Source organism: Acipenser ruthenus, chromosome 13 (genome assembly GCF_902713425.1).
Source record: "Acipenser ruthenus chromosome 13, fAciRut3.2 maternal haplotype, whole genome shotgun sequence".
NCBI classification, from domain to species: domain Eukaryota; kingdom Metazoa; phylum Chordata; class Actinopteri; order Acipenseriformes; family Acipenseridae; genus Acipenser; species Acipenser ruthenus.
The window spans coordinates 16,807,673-16,829,033 of NC_081201.1; the positions used below are offsets into that span (position 1 = coordinate 16,807,673).

Below are 21,361 nucleotides of genomic sequence, written 5' to 3' on the forward strand. Positions count from 1 at the left end.
CTTTGATATAAGAAATCAGATCTCTACTACTGACAACTAAAACAAGCCACTCAACAACACAGACAGAAAGAGTTGTCTGGGATCTGCTATACCAGTGATGTGTCTGGGTTCTGCTATACCAGAGATTTGTCTATACCAGACCATACAAAATCTACCCTTCATCCCAAACCCGAACAATGTTAGGCCTAACTCCTTAGAGAGAGTGGTAGCTAACTAACTAAATTCCTTCTTAGCAGCACATGACATATGTGAGAAATTTCAGTCTGGTTTCCACCCTGGACATAGTACTGAAATTGCTCTCATAAGAGTGGTAAATTATGTGCTTCTATCTACAGATACAGGCTCATCCTCGGTCCTTGTTCTCTCAGATCCAAGTGCAGCATATTGACCATCCTATCCTGATTGAACGTCTCGAGCATCTTGTGGAACTGTCAGGCACTTTATTCTCTTGGTTTAAATCAGCAACAATATGTTAAAATTGGGGAAGATAACTCCTTTCTTTCTGAAGTTGCATGTGGCATCCCACAGGGTTGCAGGAACGTGTACATGTATTGATAACTCCTAGATTCACCTCTTTGTGCTATACTAACGAGGGAGACTGCAGGAACATGCACATGTATAACTCCTAGATTCACCTATTTGTGCTATACTAACAAGGGAGACTGTAGGAACATGCACATGTATAACTCCTAGATTCACCTCTTTGTGCTATTCTAACGAGGGAGACTGCAGGAACAGCTCAGTGTCTGGGTCAGCGATCTTAGCGACGCTGCAGCTCCAATCCCAAGGCACATCTGCTGTTTCAGGGCTCTGAGAATGAGGGTGTGTCGGGTACTATTTAGATCTGACAGTCAAGGCGGACGTGATTGGGGTCAGAAGGTGAATCTCAATATAATAGCTTTTTAAAAATGTATTTAACAGGACCAACTGGGGTGCTCCCAATTTGTAGCCATAAAAATATAAGGGTGCTTTAAGGACATTAAAAATATATATAACAGAAGTAACGCTGGGGCAAATATTCAAACATATGCAGCTTGAAATGTATTCTGTGGCAAAAATGTCCATATTCATTCATATCAAATTTTAAAATGAATGTATCAAAGATATTATGCAAAAGAAACAAATACATAAATAACATCTGAAATGAACAATACATTTTGAAAGCGTATTCAAACATGTCCCAGCACTACATGTTGTTGTTGTTGGTGTTGCTGTTGGTGTTGGTGTTGCTGTTGGTGGTGTTGTTGCTGTTGGTGTTGTTGTTGTTGTTGGTGTTGTTGCTGTTGCTGTTGTTGGTGGTGTTGTTGTTGAGTGAACCTCTTGTTCTATACTGATCCACCCTGTTCCTCTAGGAGAACTCCACCATTAAGAAGACCCTCAGTCACGTGACAGAGAGCTTGGACAAGGCCCTGCTCAGCCGTGGTCAGCAGAATGAGATCCAGGAGAAGGTGCTGCCCTGCCTGCTGGAGAAAGGGAGTCTGCTGAAGAGCAAGGCCCAGGCCTCCCAGAAAGATATCCTCAGTGTGTGTGGAGACGCCTCAGTGCTGGCGCAGCAGCTCACTCACGTGGAGCTGGTGAGTGAGGGAAATGCACACACCCTATCCCTTTCCTGACAAATATCAACTGCAGCAAAAGAGAGGCCTCACCTTTAGAAGCAACAGCTGTTCTGTCACCTCCAGTGCTGTGAGATACTGACACTCGCTGACCCTGTCGATCAGTTCTGTGAGATACTGAGACACTCGCTGACCCTGCCAATCAGTGCTGTGAGATACTGAGACACTCGCTGACCCTGCCAATCAGTGCTGTGAGATACTGAGACACTCGCTGACCCTATCAATCAGTGCTGTGAGATACTGAAACTCACTGTCAATCAGTGCTGTGAGATACTGAGACACTCGCTGACCCTGTCAATCAGTGCTGTGAGATACTAAGACACTCACTGACCCTATCAATCAGTGCTGTGAGATACTGAAACTCACTGTCAGTCAGTGCTGTGAGATACTGAGACACTCGCTGACCCTGTCAATCAGTGCTGTGAGATACTGAAACTCACTGTCAATAAGTGCTGTGAGATACTGAGACACTCGCTGACCCTGCCAATCAGTGCTGTGAGATACTAAGACACTCGCTGACCCTATCAATCAGTGCTGTGAGATACTGAAACTCACTGTCAATCAGTGCTTTGAGATACTGAGACACTCGCTGACCCTGTCAATCAGTGCTGTGAGATACTGAGACACTCGCTGACCCTGTCAATCAGTGCTGTGAGATACTGAAACTCGCTGTCAATCAGTGCTGTGAGATACTGAGACACTCGCTGACCCTGTCAATCAGTGCTGTGAGATACTGAAACTCGCTGTCAATCAGTGCTGTGAGATACTGAGACACTCGCTGACCCTGTCAATCAGTGCTGTGAGATACTGAAACTCACTGTCAATCAGTGCTGTGAGATACTGAGACACTCGCTGACCCTGTCAATCAGTGCTGTGAGATACTGAGACACTCACTGACCCTGTCAAACAGGTGCAGGGTCACCTTGGGCAGCCAGAACACCACTGATTCCACATTGTAGTTTGCAAGGTGTTCTGCGGGGAAGGTGTTCTGCAGGGTACATGACCTTTCCTCCGTGATTTATTATTATTAACGAGTCATTTAGCAGACGCTTTTACCCAAAGCGACTTGGAGACTACAGGGTGAACTATACATCACAACTGCTGCTGCTGCAGAGTCACTTGCAATATAGGACCTCAGATTTACAAATCATTCGAAGGATGGAACGCAAGGAGGTTAAGTGACTTGCTCAGGGTCACACACACTGAGTCAGTGGCTGAGCTGGGATTGAACTGGGAACCTCCTGGTAACAAACAAGCCCCTTTCTCTAACCCCCACATTTCTTTAGGGAAGTTGTATTGGGTGTGGAAATCTCATACCAGAACTATTCACCTGAATGTTGCATAGAAACCCTTTCTTCCCTGTGAATGTTGCAGTCATGGTTTGTTACCCACCCCAGTCACAGGCTATCCCTTTTTGTTTTTTAGGAAAGGATAAAAAATATTTACCCTGAGGATCTGATGCAGCTTGTCAGTCACACTGAGAGTTTAGACAATCATAAGGTAAGACAATCAGTACTATACACACATAAAGTACATGCCTGTGTACCACTGACTCCTGACAGCTATAGAGGTTTCATGCATGATGCATTGACAGAATGCAGCCCCACTTGTTTAGTGACGCTATTGATCAAACACAACCAGTTTGACAGAGACACCATCAATGGGATTCTCTTACTCTGTGGACAAGTCTTAGGTTTCTTATTTGGTAATGCTGCTGTCCATTAGGTGCATTCTTAGATGCCTGATTCCCTCAGACCTGCCATTGGTGTGCATGATTTGGTTCTGTGTGTTCTGGGATTAGGTTTTCACAAGTCACACAATTAATTTGTTAGGGTTAGACATGCAGCATGCAGGTCATGGTAAGCCATCGTTTTAAATGAATCTAGAAAACCTCTTTCCCAGTTGTGGACGGGAGATCATGGCAATGTACTTTGTCATGAGCAGAGTTGGGCACGTTACTGAAAGGTAACTTATTACTCGCTACTCGTTTCTTCAGAAAAAAATTATAGAATGTCCTTACTTATTACTCAATAAAAAAAGGAGCGTGTTATATTACTCGTTATATTTCTTGTCCTGCGAAACAGTTGTTGTGACTACAATTGTATATGTTTGGTAATTCATTTATTAAATGTGTCAAACAGGTTTTTACAATGTTTGTAGTAATAAATATATTTCATTTTTGGCATATAAACAATGTACTGTATATTTCCTGACTCAATAATTTTGCATTATGAAGAGAAAATCATACCAATGATAAAACCACGAATAGCAAATCAACAGTAACAAAAAAGTCTGTAGAAAAACAAACTATATGGTGATAAAGCAGTAAGTGTAGAAATGATGGAGTGATGCAGTAAATATGGCCACAACTGTGTAAACAAGCAAACAAATAAATAAGTGGTACGTACAGTCAGGTAAGCCTCCTCTTGATCTTGTCCTATTGAACTCGGTGTATGCGGTGGTAGACGTGTTTTCTGTGTTTTTGAAGTGTATTATCAAAATTGGTGCCTAGTGCCTAGTCTTATTTGAAGACAAGTCTCAGAAAGACTGATTTGATTGCCCTATGGCTTATTATTGCCGTGAGACATCCCGGAACTGAGGTAAAAAAACTATGTAAGTGTACAACAGGGAAAAGGTAAGGGACGAACTTCTTTCTTATTTGCGGAAGGTAACTAATATTATTACTCGGATTAAAAATCGAACGCGTTTCATGACCTTGTAGTGACAAAAGTAAGATTACAGCAACGCATTACTTAAGTAGTGAGTTACCCCAATTCTGGTCAGGAGTACTGACACACTTGAAGCAGGTTAAAGTTTTGTAATGGCATTATTTGGAGCTGTTTAGATCATTAAAAAATAGCCCTGTTAACTTTGTACCTAAGAGACAGGGCTGGATGAGGGTGACTAATGTTTGTTTTGCATGGTCTTTTTCAGTGTTGTGGTGATATCAAGAAGACTCAAAACCTGGAAGCCTATGACAACTGGTTTAACCGGCTGAGCACTCTGGTAGCTACAGAAATATGCAGGGTGAGTGAAATATAATATTTCAGTAGGTAGCGGGCTCCAATTCAATGTAAATGCAAGTGCTTTTGAAGCAGTTTAATTACTGCACAGAACTGGCAAGGGAGGGCAAGCATGGGTTTGGGTTCTCTTTGTTTGAAGGCTTGATCTCCACAAGGATGAGGGAGGTACAAAAACAACTTCAATTACATTTAAAAATACAATCTAAATATAATGATCAGAATGCACTGTGACTGTACATCAGACATTCCAGTAAGTCTACACAATATTGTAAACAGGCATCATTATTATCGGTACATAAAAGATATCCATATGTTGGTCAGAAGTTATTTATGCAAGGGGTAGCGGGATAACTCAGCAGACTTTCATGCATTTCACCTGTAGAGACCTGGGTTTGAATCCAGCTGCTCGGGTTAGCCGTCTCTTTAGTCCAGGTAGGCAGTGGGGGTTCAGGTGAGGGTGGAGGAGCGCGCTGTTGCGGTGCAGTGCTTGTTCATTATGAGTTCTCACATCACGCTGTCTTCTCTTTCAGGTTGGCAGGAAGAAGCAGCGCACTCGGTTGGTGGAGTTTTTCATCGACGTGGCCAGAGAATGCTTCAACATCGGCAACTTCAACTGCATGATGGCCATCATCTGTAAGGATTGTCTATTTCTTCATTCCCATCCCTGCACTGTGCTGGGTGTTTTCAATGTTCAGGTGTTTAGTACGTTGAGAACTTTTGTTCCAGTGGGCATTTGCATTTAAATATCAAGTCTATCATCTCTAGGACACACAGCCGTGCAGCACGTTTCTCTTGCTGAATTTGGTGGACTCTAAACTGTTGTCCAATAGTCCATAGTAATCCCTTTCTAGCAAATAGAATTTCCCTTTCTTTGAACAGATATTGCTCTTTTTTGGGACTAGCATCTAGGCTAATGCCATTAATGTTGCTTTCCATTGGCCCTGTTTCCAGAGCAATTGCCCCTGGGTGCTGTATTTGGGTTTTACCTTCAGCTGTTGACCCAGAAGCTACTGCATGTGTGTATTTTACCAGCTAGTATTGATTCATATTCTTCTAATTCCCCCTGTAAAACATCATTGTATTCTGGATCAAGAATCATACAGCCATGGCTTTTTTTCTGGGAAGCATCCAACAAAATGAACAACCAGCAAAGATCTTTACAAAAGCCACTTGGTTCTGACTGCATGGCACAGGCTGCAGCCCATTATGTCACAAATAAGAGCTTGTTTAACTGGGACAACACCGTGTACAGAGCTGAGTCATTTGGAGGCGGGGCGGGGGTACTATTACCAGAGCAGAGTTTGCGAACTTGCATGTTGGTCAGCTACCACTGCTGCACTGCTGCCCAATGCCAACTTTATTTGACTATTTTGTACTACTATATTCTGACCTGACATTATAGAAATGTGATTATTAGTACTGTAGTTCCCTTTCAAGTATGAAATGTAACCATTACTGAATGGGATATATCTCTTGTAGCCTGATTTACCTGAGCACTTGTATCAAAGCTGCTCCTTTAAGAGCTCTCGTCAGGCGCTGTCTTCACCCCCAGGAGATGGCTGCGACCATCGCAAGGGGATCAGCAGCATTTCTTTTTCCAGCCTGCCTGAGGAAGGAGTGAGCAATTACTTTTAGTCAAAACTAAGGAGATACGTTGATATAAGAACATAAGAAAGTTTACAAACGAGAGGATGCCATTCAGCCCATCTTGCTCGTGTGGTTGTTGTAGCTTATTGATCCCAGAATCTCATCAAGCAGCTTCTTGAAGGATACCAGGGTGTCAGCTTCATTACTGGGGAGTTGGTTCCAGACCCTCACAATTCTGTGTGTAAAAAAGTGCCTCCTATTTTCTGTTCTGAATGCCCCTTTATCTAATATCCATTTGTGACCCCTGGTCCTTGTTTCTTTTTTCAGGTCAAAAAAGTCCCCTGGGTCGACATTGTCTATACCTTTTCGGATTTTGAATGTTTGAATCAGATCACTGCGTAGTCGTCTTTGTTCAAGACTGAATAGATTAAATTCTTTTAGCCTGTTTGCATACGACATGCCTTTTAAACCCGGGATAATTCTGGTTGCTTTTCTTTGCACTCTTTCTAGAGCAGCAATATCCTTTTTGTAACGAGGTGACCAGAACTGAACACAATATTCTAGGTGAGGTCTTACTAATGCATTGTAAAGTTTTAACATTACTTCCCTTGATTTAAATTCAACACTTCTCACAATATTTCCGCGCATCTTGTTGGCCTTTTTTATAGCTTCCCCACATTGTTAGATGAAGACATTTCTGAGTCAACATAAACTCCTAGGTCTTTTTCATAGATCCCTTCTTCAATTTCAGTATCTTCCATATGATATTTATAATGCACATTTTTTTTGCCTGCGTGCAATACTTTACACTTTTCTCTATTAAATGTCATTTGCCATGTGTCTGCCCAGTTGCAACAGTGTTTGCCACTCCTCCTTTTTTTGTGTTGTCTACAAATTTAACGAGTTTGCTTACTATACCAGAATTTAAATCATTAATGTAGATTAGGAATAGCAGAGTGCCTAATACTGATCCCTGTGGTACACCACTGGTTACATCGCTCCATTTTGAGGTTTCTCCTCTAATCAGTACTTTCTGTTTTCTACATGTTAACCACTCCCTAATCCATGTGCATGCATTTCCTTGAATCCCTACTGCGTTCAGTTTGAGAATTAATCTTTTATGCAGGACTTTATATATATTCACTTTTTCTCTCATTTGAAATAATTTCGCATTCATTTTAAGCGTGTAATTCTTTCTTAGCCTAGGTTCTGATTAAGTTCCCTCCGCAGCCTTGTGTGCTGCGTGAAGCTGGCGGTGCTGCTTGTCCCTTCCCTGGGATTAAGTCCCTTCTGCTGCAAAGTTTTCACGCTCTCTTCCTTGCTGCTCAGCTCTTCATATCATTTCTTGCTAATACCTTTTCATATATATAATCTGAGGACATGGATGCCCAAGAATTAATCTTCCTGTCTGAGGATGCAGAGTCTTGGCTCCCACAGTAAGCCCCTCCGTCAGAGTAGCTCACTGCTCTGATCAGACGTGCTACCCCGACCTGCGCGTGCCTTGGCCGACGGAAGATGAGCCCAAACGCTTCATCTTTGGTCGGGTTCTTGCTGCTATACGCCACCATTTGGCCCCCCAGGTTCTCCTGATAATTGCATGAGGTACAGTTATCCTGGGCATGTCCGGTGACTGCCCCTGCTGTCTCCAGATCTTTGGACAGCCTATATAGGGTACACAATGCAGATAAACTGGGCCTTGGCCAGTTTCCATCTGTTGAGGCCCCATCGCCTCTCTGGTGCAGATGTCCAATCTTGCTGTGCTGCAAAGGGACGTCTCAAAATACAGAACCGTTTAATTTACCTTTATAAGAAAGGAGATCTGCATCTTTGCCATAACCCTCTATTTTCTTTAATGGCGTTGCAATCTGTGTCACCTGATGTGAGAGTAGGGTTGCCAACAGGTTCCAGAATCTCAGGACACTTTAGGTAGGTCAGGTTTTGTAACTCGCCTCTCTAAACTGCAATGGATTCAGTAAAGTGAGTGTGAATTGTGCAAACTGTCGCTAAATTAATTGAATTGTTAACTTAATTGTTACCAAAAGCAGACACCTGCCTGCGAGGATCGTTTCTATCAATCAGACCTATAGAGCAGCTGATTGGCTTTCTGAGTCTCTGACTGGGCGGGACTGTAGAAGTAAGAAATATTAAACAAATGTAAACTTTACCTGCTGCCACAAGATTAAATGAAAGAGTGCAGGTGAGTGCACAGTTATCTATAGTAATGGTGTTGCGCTATTTTGAGAGAGATTGTTTACTGTATAAAAAAATCCAAGCTATACGATTAATCGGTGTTACGAGGCTCTCCTGATAGACTTGCCACCACAATTAAACAATTAAATACATTTACTAAACTGCTCACACAATTCACACTCACGTTACATGTCAAACATTGCAGTTTAGAGAGGCGAGTTAAAAAACCTGACCTGCCTTAGTGTCCCGAGGTTTTGGAGCCTGTTGATAACCCTATCTGAGAGTTATGAGGAAAAAATTGCTGTGATGAGTGACCTGAATCTCCCTGCGAAATAAAACCCACGTTGACTTAAATGCACTGCGTGTGTAACACATATCAAATAGGCTACGAAATAGTTTAAAAAATATTTTAATAAAACACAGCAGTTCCCAAGTGGTTCAACTTGTATTGGCACTTTACAATAACGTAATGTAATTTACTGAAGCATATTGATCAACGTCTTGCATATTTGACATATCTCAGTATGATCTCTAGAACACGTCTCAGACAAAGCAACAAAGCACAGAAGTCTATAACAGTTTGCCGTTACTATATATTACAGGTTTACTGCATAACTTTACTCCATGAGAAGTGTGATGTGACTGTGCTGTTGCATACGGGGGGTATGTTTGCATTCAGCAGCTGCTTGACGTGTTTAGTGCATGTGCCGCCAGTAATTTAGAGAGTTGAGAGCTGCAACAGAGTTCATCAAACGTGTTCTTGTTATAAGTACAACAATTATGTTCAATACGGGATTTGTGTATTATTTGAAGAATAATTGCACACATTGGAGGGATGTATTCAAATGGATGTGCATCTGGGCGGATGTAGGATTCGGATTTGGTTCACCGAATCCTAAATATTCGGCTGAATCCGAACCCTGCTCAAAAAGTAGGTATTCGGGCCGAATCCTGGATTCTGTGCATCCCTAGTTGTTGGCGATCATGCACCACAGACACCTTGGTGCTTACCACCATCAAGGTCGGCTACTCTGCAGTTTTGTTCCAGCCCACCTCCCTTTCAGGGCATGATCGTAACAGTCATGAACCTTCAAGACACTGTATTAGTGTCTCAGGAGGTGGCCATTGCAGTTGTTCACCCTCTCAACGAAAGAGAAGGGTTTTACTCCAGGTATTTCCTGGTGCCGAAACGGGATGGCAGTCTCTGACCAATCCTCGACCACAGACATCTCAACCTGTACTTGAGAGAATGAAGGTTCAAGATGCTGACAATGCAACAGCTGTTGCAGTCAGTCAGGTCAGGCGACTGGTTCACTACGGTGGACCTCAAGGACGTATACTTTCACATCCCTGTAAAACTGGGCCACAGGAAATGCTTGCAGTTCACCTGTTGCCGTTCAGCCTCTCTCTAGCTCCTTGTACTTTCTCAAAGTTCATGGACGCTATACTGCATTAGGGTGCTCAATTACCCGGATCACTGGCTGATATGTGCTGAGTCACCAGCCACCCCCAACGGCTAGGCGTCACAATGAACCATTCAAAAAGCCGGCTGACACCCTCTCAAAGGGTTGTCTATCTCTGTGTAAGCTTCGATTCAGTAAACATGATCGCATCCAAAGACTAACTCTCTGCTTGGAACTTTTTCAGCCCAATGCAGCGTTGAGGGTACTGACCTTCCAGAGACTTCCGGGCCTAATGGCATTAGCATATTAAGTTTCCCTTTAGGGCTCCTACACATGTGCCCTCTCCATGCCTGGTTACCACAGGGTCCTTCACCCTGTCTTGGACCGGCACCGCCTGCTCACAGTGTCTCATCACTGTTTGGAGACTCTCTTGGGCACAGTTCTGGGCTGTGTCATCAGGAGGATGTTCGGGTGCGTGGAGATAGATCCCTTCGCGACGTGGTATCAGTCGCATGCACTGGACCCCATGACTTGCCCCATGGCAGATATACTGCGATTTTTGCAGGACCTTTTTGATGAAGGGAAATCTCCCTCCACAATATTGTCTACCTGGCAACTATATCGGCTTGCCATATTAAAATGGCTCGGTCTCCCCAAGAGCACCGTTTTTTGAAGGGTGCTCGGAGGTTAAGACCCCCTGAGAGCACTTTGTCCCTCACTGGTGGCTCAGTGTATTGCTGGACACACTTACAAGAATGCCATTTGAGCCCCTACATTCCTGTCCTTAAAGACAGCTTTCCTGCTTGCTATTACCTCTGTGAAGGTGAAATGCAAGGTGAAATGCAAGCTCTCAACGGTGAAAGGCTGTTTGTTTTTTGCGGAGGCCAGAACAAAGGTTACTCAAAGTTACTAATCCTGCTTTCTCCCTAAAAGCATTTCTACTTTCCATATCAACCAATCAGTGGAATTGGAGGCCTTCCATCCACCTCCTTTCTAGTCTGACAGGGAGAGAAAGCTCCCTATGCTCTGTCCAGTTAAGGCACTGGCGTATTATGTTGACCACACCTAGAGTTGGCGGCAATCAGAGCAATAGTTTGTTTGCTTTGGGTCTAAGTTCCACGGACAAGCCCTATCTAAACAATGGCTATCGAGGTGGATTGTAGACATGGTCAGGATTGCATACGATCTGCCAACCTGCCCCCACCAGAGAAGGTCACTGGTGACCACAAAAGGACTTGCAACCTCCGGGGCGTTATTCCAGGGCCCATCTGTCACAGTCATTTGCAACGCTGCAGTATGGGCCACTCCTCATAATTTTGCCAGATTCTAGCGACTGAATGTCCCTGGTTTTGGGACCAGTGTTAAGGGCAACCACTCATTTAACATATTTTTATAGCGTTCCACTTTAAGTCCTGAGGTAGTTAGCCACACACCTTAATTGGACTTCTGGTGTTTTAAATGCTAAGGTTACCCAGTGTAACCTTGTAGCATATACATTGCATGAGGGCCCTCCCTCACTGTACTGTGGACCAAAAGTCATGGACCCTCAATCGGTCTTCTGCAGTTTTATCTTCCCTTGCGACGGTCATCGATATCTCCTGGGGGCGGAGACAGTGCCTGATGCAAGCAGGGCTCTTAAAGGAGCAGCATTGCTATAAGTGCTCAGGTAATTTGGGCTATTACAGATATATCCCATTCAGTAAAGGTTACATTTGTATTTCAGGGAACTAGGGTTATGATAATGATCTAATATTTCTTCTTTTTTTTTAAACCACTTCTTTCCAGCTGGGATGAATCTGAGTCCAGTTGCCCGGTTAAAGAAAACTTGGTCCAAAGTTAAAACTGCAAAGTTTGATGTTTTAGAGGTATGTGCTTTCATTTCAAGATGTGTATTTCTCACTCGGCGCAGAATGAACTGAGATGAAATTGTGGACTAGACATGAAGAACATTGTCGTTAAAGATGCTGCGTAGCATTGCTGGCCCTAGCGACTGGCTGGCTTCCCCTGCTCAATGCCTTTGCACTGCTCTGGCTTCCCCTGCTCAGTGCCTTTGCACTGCTCTGGCTTCCCCTGCTCAATGCCTTTGCACTGCTCTGGCTCCCCCTTCTCTGGCTTCCCCTGCTCTGGCTTCCCCTGCTCAATGCCTTTGCACTGCTCTGGCTTCCTCTGCTCAATGCCTTTGCACTGCTCTGGCTTCCTCTGCTCAGTGCCTTTGCACTGCTCTGGCTCCCCCTGCTCAATGCCTTTGCACTGCTCTGGCTTCCCCTGCTCAATGCCTTTGCACTGCTCTGGCTTCCCCTGCTCAATGCCTTTGCACTGCTCTGGCTTCCTCTGCTCAATGCCTTTGCACTGCTCTGGCTTCCCCTGCTCAATGCCTTTGCACTGCTCTGGCTTCCCCTGCTCAATGCCTTTGCACTGCTCTGGCTTCCTCTGCTCAATGCCTTTGCACTGCTCTGGCTTCCCCTGCTCAATGCCTTTGCACTGCTCTGGCTTCCCCTGCTCAATGCCTTTGCACTGCTCTGGGTTCCCCTGCTCAATGCCTTTGCACTGCTCTGGCTCCCCCTGCTCAATGCCTTTGCACTGCTCTGGCTTCCTCTGCTCAATGCCTTTGCACTGCTCTGGCTCCCCCTTCTCTGGCTTCCCCTGCTCTGGCTTCCCCTGCTCAATGCCTTTGCACTGCTCTGGGTTCCCCTGCTCAATGCCTTTGCACTGCTCTGGCTTCCTCTGCTCAGTGCCTTTGCACTGCTCTGGCTTCCCCTGCTCAATGCCTTTGCACTGCTCTGGCTCCCCCTTCTCTGGCTTCCCCTGCTCTGGCTTCCCCTGCTCAATGCCTTTGCACTGCTCTGGGTTCCCCTGCTCAATGCCTTTGCACTGCTCTGGCTCCCCCTGCTCAATGCCTTTGCACTGCTCTGGCTTCCTCTGCTCAGTGCCTTTGCACTGCTCTGGCTTCCCCTGCTCAATGCCTTTGCACTGCTCTGGCTCCCCCTTCTCTGGCTTCCCCTGCTCAATGCCTTTGCACTGCTCTGGCTTCCCCTGCTCAATGCCTTTGCACTGCTCTGGCTCCCCCTGCTCAATGCCTTTGCACTGCTCTGGCTCCCCCTTCTCTGGCTTCCCCTGCTCAATGCCTTTGCACTGCTCTGGCTTCCCCTGCTCAATGCCTTTGCACTGCTCTGGCTCCCCCTGCTCTGGCTTCCTCTGCTCAGTGCCTTTGCACTGCTCTGGCTTCCCCTGCTCAATGCCTTTGCACTGCTCTGGCTCCCCCTTCTCTGGCTTCCCCTGCTCTGGCTTCCCCTGCTCAATGCCTTTGCACTGCTCTGGGTTCCCCTGCTCAATGCCTTTGCACTGCTCTGGCTCCCCCTTCTCTGGCTTCCTCTGCTCTGGATTCCCCTGCTCAATGCCTTTGCACTGCTCTGGCTCCCCCTTCTCTGGCTTCCTCTGCTCTGGATTCCCCTGCTCAATGCCTTTGCACTGCTCTGGCTCCCCCTGCTCTGGCTTCCCCTGCTCAATGCCTTTGCACTGCTCTGGCTTCTCCTGCTCAATGCCTTTGCACTGTTCTTCCTTCCAGCACCACATGGACCCTTCAAGCAATTTCTGCAATTACCGCACAGCCCTGCAGGGGGCAGCACAGCGTGCACAGACAGCACGGAGCAGCAGGGAAAAGATTGTCATTCCGGTCTTCAACCTGTTCATCAAAGACATCTACTTCCTGAACAAGATTCATTCTGACAGGCTTCCCAACGGGCAGATTAACTTCAAGGTGAGTTTAAACAGCAGCAGCTCTTGGCATGGTGCTGTTGGACCCTTATGAGGCTCTGTTTGTTCCAACTAGTCCAGCACTGTACTTCACACAGCCTAATCTAAATGCAGACCAATATTCAGAAGCTTTTTTCATTTTCAAAGAATAGTAAGAAATAAAATATAGGAAGAAGAAATCAGGCAGTGTTTAGCGATGTCCAGTATTGGATGGTCGGACTGAAGGCATTGAATGTATTACTGCAGTATATAATATTTCATTGTATTGCCTCTACAGCTATCTCATTATGAAGACATTGGTCCTGCATTAAGTGTGTGTTTTGTTTTTTTTTAATCCTGGCGCAGAAATTTCTGGATATCTCTCGGCAAATCAATGACTTCATGACGTGGAAAGCTGTGGAGTGCCCATTTGAGAAAGAGAAGCGAGTCCAGAATTACCTCCTCACCGCACCAGTCTACACAGAAGAAGGTGAGAACCCTGATCCCTCTCTCAGCCTGTGATCCTTCAACCCTCGCAGCCAGATTGCCATGGGAACCGGCTGAGCCATGCTTTCACTACAGTGTGTAGGAGAGATTGCAGGAGCCCACACAGCTTCCTGGTCTGTGCCTCTTATTCATACTATATTAATGGCATGCACAAAATGCACATTCATACATGTAGCTTCACAATACTGTCATACACATACAGATATGGCCCAAGACTTCTGTGGCTAATTATTTTGCTTGTCTAAAATATCTGATTCCAGCTCTCTACGTGGCCTCTTTTGAAAGTGAGGGACCAGACAATCACATGGAGAAGGATAGCTGGAAAACACTCAGGTATGAGACCATGCTTTCTGATCATTTTTATATATCAGCTTGTAGTATTCCTGGGTCACTGTGTGTTTATAACCCTGCCCCATTCCAGTCCTATTCCACTCCCAATCGCTGCCTGTGGCAAAGAGTGTTTTGCAGTGCGCAGGTGTAGAGGTGATGTGATAACGAACAGAAGACAGACAACAAACAGATGTTTATTTTTGTAATCCTGGTCTGACGACCGCAAAGAATAATCTCAGGCAATACACAGCAAACAATGGGTTACAGTCTGAAATAATAAGCACAGTATAACACACACAAAGACACACACACATGATCACAAGCTCAGAGTGAGTGCTAACGTGCAAGTGGTGAAATATAATTTTAGTGCACAGTGGTGAAGTGTTGTCTGGGTTGGTGCTGGCCTTAAGCGACAGCTCCCAGTACGTGTTAGCCGTCTAATAAGAACAAACGAGTACAATTAGACTGACAAAACAAACAAACACTAAACACTCACGGTTATGTTATTATTTTCCTTCATGGGTTCTCTCGCAACCATTACAAAGGAACAGATCGCTTAGCCACGTCCCCTTTTGTACCGCCCTTGGTTAGCAAGTACAACCGTTTCTCCTTCAATCTGTGGTTGCCACATCACTTCCCTTCTGGGGCGATGACTTGGTGTACCGTAGCTCCGCCCCCTTTCTAGATGGCCGACCTTCCACCTTTCCCTGGAATTAATTGTCAGACCATCCAGTCCGACCATCCACTGCCCCATTCCAGTCCTATCCCACTCCCAATCACTGCCCCATTCCAGTCCTATCCCACTCCCAATCACTGCCCCATTCCAGTCCTATTCCACTCCCACTCACTGCCCCATTCCAGTCCTATTCCACTCCCACTCACTGCCCCATTCCAGTCCTATCCCACTCACTGCCCCATTCCAGTCCTATCCCACTCACTGCCCCATTCCAGTCCTATTCCACTCCCACTCACTGCCCCATTCCAGTCCTATCCCACTCACTGCCCCATTCCAGTCCTATTCCACTCACTGCCCCATTCCAGTCCTATTCCACTCCCACTCACTGACCCATTCCAGTCCTATCCCACTCACTGCCCCATTCCAGTCCTATCCCACTCACTGCCCCATTCCAGTCCTATTCCACTCCCACTCACTGCCCCATTCCAGTCCTATTCCACTCCCACTCATTGACCCATTCCAGTCCTATTCCACTCCCACTCACTGCCCCATTCCAGTCCTATTCCACTCCCACTCACTGCCCCATTCCAGTCCTATTCCACTCCCAATCAGTAGCATGGGGCTTTGACATGGCCCTTTAGGGCGATATGTAGGTAGTGCAAAACAAACAGTTTGCAGAGATGCCAGTGTGGACTGTATTGGCAGTGTGAATAGCTGTACTGAGATTTGAGTGTAGTATAAAACTCTTTCCAAACCGCAGTTAAGGGGACCTAGCAACAGGTTTGAAGATAAATTGTGATCACTCTTCAATCTGAAGGTTATAACTGTTTTCTATACACAACTGATCTTCATTCATTTTGACCATTCATTTCAACATTGGAGGTACATTTTTGGTATTAAGAAAATTAGGCAAACAGACACTAATGCATACCCGCAGATGAAGGAATTACTTGTCACAGCTCTGTGGGCTTTTGTAGAGCACATAAACAGAAAGTAAGAGGTCTGCATGATAAGAATGCACAGGAGAACTGAAAGGAAATGTACAAAGTTGCTAGGCAACAGGTTAATAAGTATTCATTATAGATTTTAAAACCTCGCACCACATCCCCTACAGAGTTTGCACATCACACTTTGGAAGATACTGAACCTGCTTTCACACTGCATGGGGGGGGGGTTACATTACTGGGTGCTGTGTTTGGGGGGAGGACTGCAGAGCGACCAGCTTTAGAAAATTATAATTAGTTGTGGGAGTGTGTTGCCACAGCCAACATTTCCATGTCACTATTACCATATAGTGATTGTTCTGTCGCCTTGGAATTCATAAGTAGAAGAAAAAAAAAGATTTTCAACACAGAATAAAGATGACCCTTAGCTGAATAGTAGCAGTGCCCACAGCCCTCAAGCATGGCAACCAGTGACACACAGAGGAGGCACATTGTAAGGGAACTGGGTTTTTATGAGTGTGTGTGGGGGGGGGACCATAAGTCACATGAACCACATAAAACCATAAACAAAGTACCATAAACTGAACACACAAATGCATTGGAATTAATATACTGGCAGAAATGGGCTTCCATACATGTAAGCACAATTATGGTATCAAAGTAGTTAATAATAGAAAGATGCAGCAAATAGCAAAGCCACAATCCACATACAATCCACATACAATCCACAAATAGCAAAGCCACAATCCACATACAATCCACATACAATCTTACAAATAGCAAATCCACAATCCACATACAATCCACAAATATCAAAGCCACAATCCACATACAATCTTACAAATAGCAAATCCACAATCCACATACAATCCACAAATATCAAAGCCACAATCCACATACAATCTTACAAATAGCAAATCCACAATCCACATACAATCCACAAATAGCAAAGCCACAATCCACATACAATCTTACAAATAGCAAAGCCACAATCCACATACAATCCACAAATATCAAAGCCACAATCCACATACAATCCACAAATATCAAAGCCACAATCCACATACAATCTTACAAATATCAAAGCCACAATCCACATACAATCCACAAATATCAAAGCCACAATCCACATACAATCTTACAAATAGCAAAGCCACAATCCACATACAATCCACAAATATCAAAGCCACAATCCACATACAATCCACAAATATCAAAGCCACAATCCACATACAATCTTACAAATAGCAAAGCCACAATCCACATACAATCCACAAATATCAAAGTCACAATCCACATACAATCTTACAAATAGCAAATCCACAATCCACATACAATCCACAAATATCAAAGCCACAATCCACATACAATATTACAAATAGCAAAGTCACAATCCACATACAATATTACAAATAGCAAAGCCACAATCCACATACAATCCACATACAATATTACAAATATCAAAGCCACAATCCACATACAATATTACAAATAGCAAAGCCACAATCCACATACAATCCACATACAATATTACAAATAGCAAAGCCACAATCCACATACAATCCACATACAATATTACAAATAGCAAAGCCACAATCCACATACAATCCACATACAATATTACAAATAGCAAAGCCACAATCCACATACAATCCACATACAATATTACAAATAGCAAAGCCACAATCCACATACAATCTTACAAATAGCAAAGCCACAATCCACATACAATCCACATACAATATTACAAATAGCAAAGCCACAATCCACATACAATATTACAAACAGCAAAGCCACAATCCAGTCTACAAATAGCAAAAAAATGCTTTCTTCATTTTTCTTAATCCATATCGATATCTAATTAGAACAAAGATCCACTGTCTGCTAATCTGTGATATCATGACCTCTCTGCTAATCTGTGACATCATGGCCTCTCTGCTAATCTGTGACATCATGGCCTCTCTGCTGATCTGTGACATCATGGCCTCTCTGCTGATCTGTGGAACACGTTAAGTTTTATAAGGGAGCACCACATCCTCGGTAGCAGTGGTACTGTCAGAAACAACATTATCGTCAGGCTTACTTTTCACTACTAAGCAAGTGGCAATACAGTCTAGATAATAGTGTGATGAACTGATTATTGTTCCAAGCCTATGATGGATATTTGATTACAATAAGACTACATTTGTTTCTGTTTTTGTTTTGCAGAGCAACGTTAAACAGGGCGTGAATCTGGGGAGAGGAACTCAGTGGACAGGTTTTCATGGAACTGTTTTTTAAAAAGGGAAAAGACCTTAAATCTCACTGGTTGGGATCTCTTTGTATATTTCTTTTGAAATCTGTATATACTGGTGCTTGGACTGGAGATTGCACTCACTAGAAAATTAAGGATTACTTTTTTAAGGGATAAATATAAGGGGCAGGGCCCTTTTATGAAGCGAAGCATCCAGGAGTTTTGTATCTGAGGGGACGTTGCACTTGAATTTGACAGGGTGGCGGTTGTCATGGAAACGAGAACGACTGCCCACACGGAATCCAGCTAACCTGTCTTGGAAGGAGAGAGCGGACATTTAAATATTTTTGTTGTGATATATAATATGCAGTTGTAATCAAACGTTTACATAACCCAATGGAAATTTATAATTTATAGAAATTTCTCAAACAAATAATTATAGGAAAAATCTTTTGTAAGCAATTTTTTGGAAAAACTCCAAAAATGCTAATTCAAAAGTATTCATACCCTGACAAGGAAAATGAAATTAATAGGTATCCATTTTACCATGTATTGAAACTAAATTTCCTGTGCCATTAGAGGAAAAACAACCTCATAGAAGGATATTACCACCTCCGTGCTTGACAGTAGGTATGGTGTTCTTTTCTTCGTACGCCTCACCAGACTTTCTACAAACATAACGACTATCAGCATGACCATATAGCTCGTTTTTTGTTTCATCACTCCACAAACCTTTGACCAGAACTCATATTCATCATTCAAATGCAGTTTTGCAAACTTTAAGTGATTGTCCTTGTGACATTTTCCTAAGAGTGTCTTTTTCTTTGGCCTGTGACCAACCATTGAGACCTTTGGATGAAATGGAAACTCCCGTCCCACTTGCAGCCGGTTCACTTTGAATATACTAGCAGTCATTCTCGGATTGTTATTAACCTTCCTCACAATTATTGTACTTGTTCTTGGTGAAAGAACCTTCTTTCTTCCAATAGGAACAATAGTTGAAATTGAGATACTCAAATACTTGGAAATCTTCTTGTATCCTTCTCCAGCTTTATGACAATAATTAATTTTCTGCCTAAGGTCTTCAGATAGCTCTTTACTTTTTCCCCATATTGACTTATTGGTAATGACAGCAATCATCCTATGCCTAACCCTTTTATACTCTCTAAGAATGTTCACCTACAATCCAGCATTTTCTAGACTTTTCTAGAATTAGGTTCTGCATTATCATATTGAAATTTCTAGCACTTTGTAGACAATACTATCATAGCATCAAAGGGTATGAATACTTTTGAATTAGCATTTTGAGTTTTGCTTTTGAATACTTTGAAACTTTTGACTACTGTACTACAACTGTATGTATGTATGTATGTATGTATGTGTGTGTGTGTGTGTGTGTGTGTATATAATATATATATATATAATGTGTGTGTATATTTATATATATTAAAATATATGTGTGTGTAAAGCTATCGCTATCATTCCATACTTAACGGAAACGGGTAACCTGTTTTGTTAAACATTCCAATTGCATTTTCTTTGGTTTTCTCAAGTTAAGTAAACGGCTGTCATTTTTAAGGGTATGTTTGTTTACAAAACAAACTCCTAATAGAATATTTTTAAATGACTCAGATTCAATCTTATGTGAGAGTGACTGCTGCCCCCAGGCAGTGTCAGTCTACTGAAGCCTTACCAGACCCTTCTTTGTCATCTCAAATAGACTTTTTTTTTAGCAGCTTTCCATTGATTCTTGGTACTCAGGAACAGCTTTGTTTTTATACTGTATATGTATTCTTGCCATTGGTTTGTGTGCATTTAAATCTGAACCACCTACACTACAGACTGCATGCTTCCATAGGCCTGACCTTGCCTCCTGTGACCACATGCATGGAAACATCTCTCAGAGTATAGATATTCTGAACCCTCAAACATCTCAGAGTATAGATATTCTGAACCCTCAAACATCTCAGAGTATAGATATTCTGAACCCTCAAACTGTCCGGTTCTAACTGTGTTTCAAATAGGTCAGACTACAACTCCAGGTCAGTCAGTTTTACAGATTTATTGAAACCTGTACGTTTAAATGTACCTGATTTAACATATTCTTCTCTAATAAAGGGACTAACTGCAACAAAGCTGCAATTCACTTTACTGTTTCTATTTTTCCTATGCTAGACTATGCTGGTGTTCATGGAGCTGAACGGTTACATTTCCTTGTTTTCCTGTTGAGCACAGAATATTGCTTATAGAATCTGCATGTAAACCATAAAACAGGTTGCTCTATTCTTCTGACTAAATGTACTTGCGACAATAAACAATTGCATCCACCAAATTGAGACTTTGTTTCTGTGTGTTATTTTCACCCAATTGTGCTTTTCTAGGCTGAAAAAGTGACACATATAGAAGCTGCACTTGGTCTCGCCCACCGAGGGATTAAAACCATCATCCTGAGGAAGGCATTTCTCTTTTTCCTTCTCAAGATGGTAAAGTAAGACCTCTATGTCTAGCTGAGTGTGTTGATAGAAAATAGCTTCTTGAGTCGAATCAAGTTGATTGTATTTCCCTTGCATTCGTGCTGAAAGCTGGCTCGACACTTCCCTGGAATCAACGACTCTGAAAAGACCAAGCCTTTCGCCTTTCTGTCTTTCAGCGGCCTCCTCGCTTGCATGGTTGGCCGCTCTTTGTTATCTGTCTGTCGTGTGTGAGTGACTGCCTGTGCAGTCACCTGCAAGTGGTTGTCTGTTTCTTTCTTGAGAGTACACAGTTCCTCCATGGAGCTAGGCTTTATTGAGTGACTCTTCCAGCTGTGCTCTCCTCCACGGGGCTAGGCCTTGCCACATCCCCACTGTCACGTAGACCTCGCCGGCTGCGTAGGCCCGCCCAACTCGGCGAGTTGGGCCTTGTAAACAAGCAGTGTGCTTTCCCCTATCCTACGTTTTTTTTATGTCTGCTTCCGACTCGCCCACCGTGGCTTCGGCCCTTGTGTCCCCCTGGTGCATGCTACGCACTGACCAGGTGTGTGACCGCACAGTTAGGGTAGGCACAATTGCATAGCTGCCCCCCGGTGCTTCTGTACCATGGTGCACGCATAGCCCTTGGCACTTCGGTATCTTGGTGCGCAAG

The 21,361-nt window shown here is 43.7% G+C and overlaps 1 protein-coding gene across 2 annotated transcripts in view; it reads left to right on the forward strand.

Moving 5' to 3' along the window:
* LOC117418613 (ras-GEF domain-containing family member 1A-like) overlaps window positions 1–20,574 on the forward strand; it is a 78,378-nt gene extending 57,804 nt beyond the window's left edge. For both annotated transcript variants that reach the window (XM_034031805.3, XM_034031803.3), the window contains exons 5-13: window positions 1,353–1,574; window positions 3,039–3,113; window positions 4,548–4,640; window positions 5,167–5,269; window positions 11,602–11,681; window positions 13,382–13,573; window positions 13,915–14,038; window positions 14,316–14,388; window positions 18,214–20,574. In XM_034031805.3, coding sequence (XP_033887696.1) covers window positions 1,353–1,574; window positions 3,039–3,113; window positions 4,548–4,640; window positions 5,167–5,269; window positions 11,602–11,681; window positions 13,382–13,573; window positions 13,915–14,038; window positions 14,316–14,388; window positions 18,214–18,235 — 984 coding nt within the window. In that variant the 3' untranslated portion in view covers window positions 18,236–20,574. The remainder of the gene's footprint in view (window positions 1–1,352; window positions 1,575–3,038; window positions 3,114–4,547; window positions 4,641–5,166; window positions 5,270–11,601; window positions 11,682–13,381; window positions 13,574–13,914; window positions 14,039–14,315; window positions 14,389–18,213) is intronic.
* Window positions 20,575–21,361: the final 787 nt, after the last annotated feature.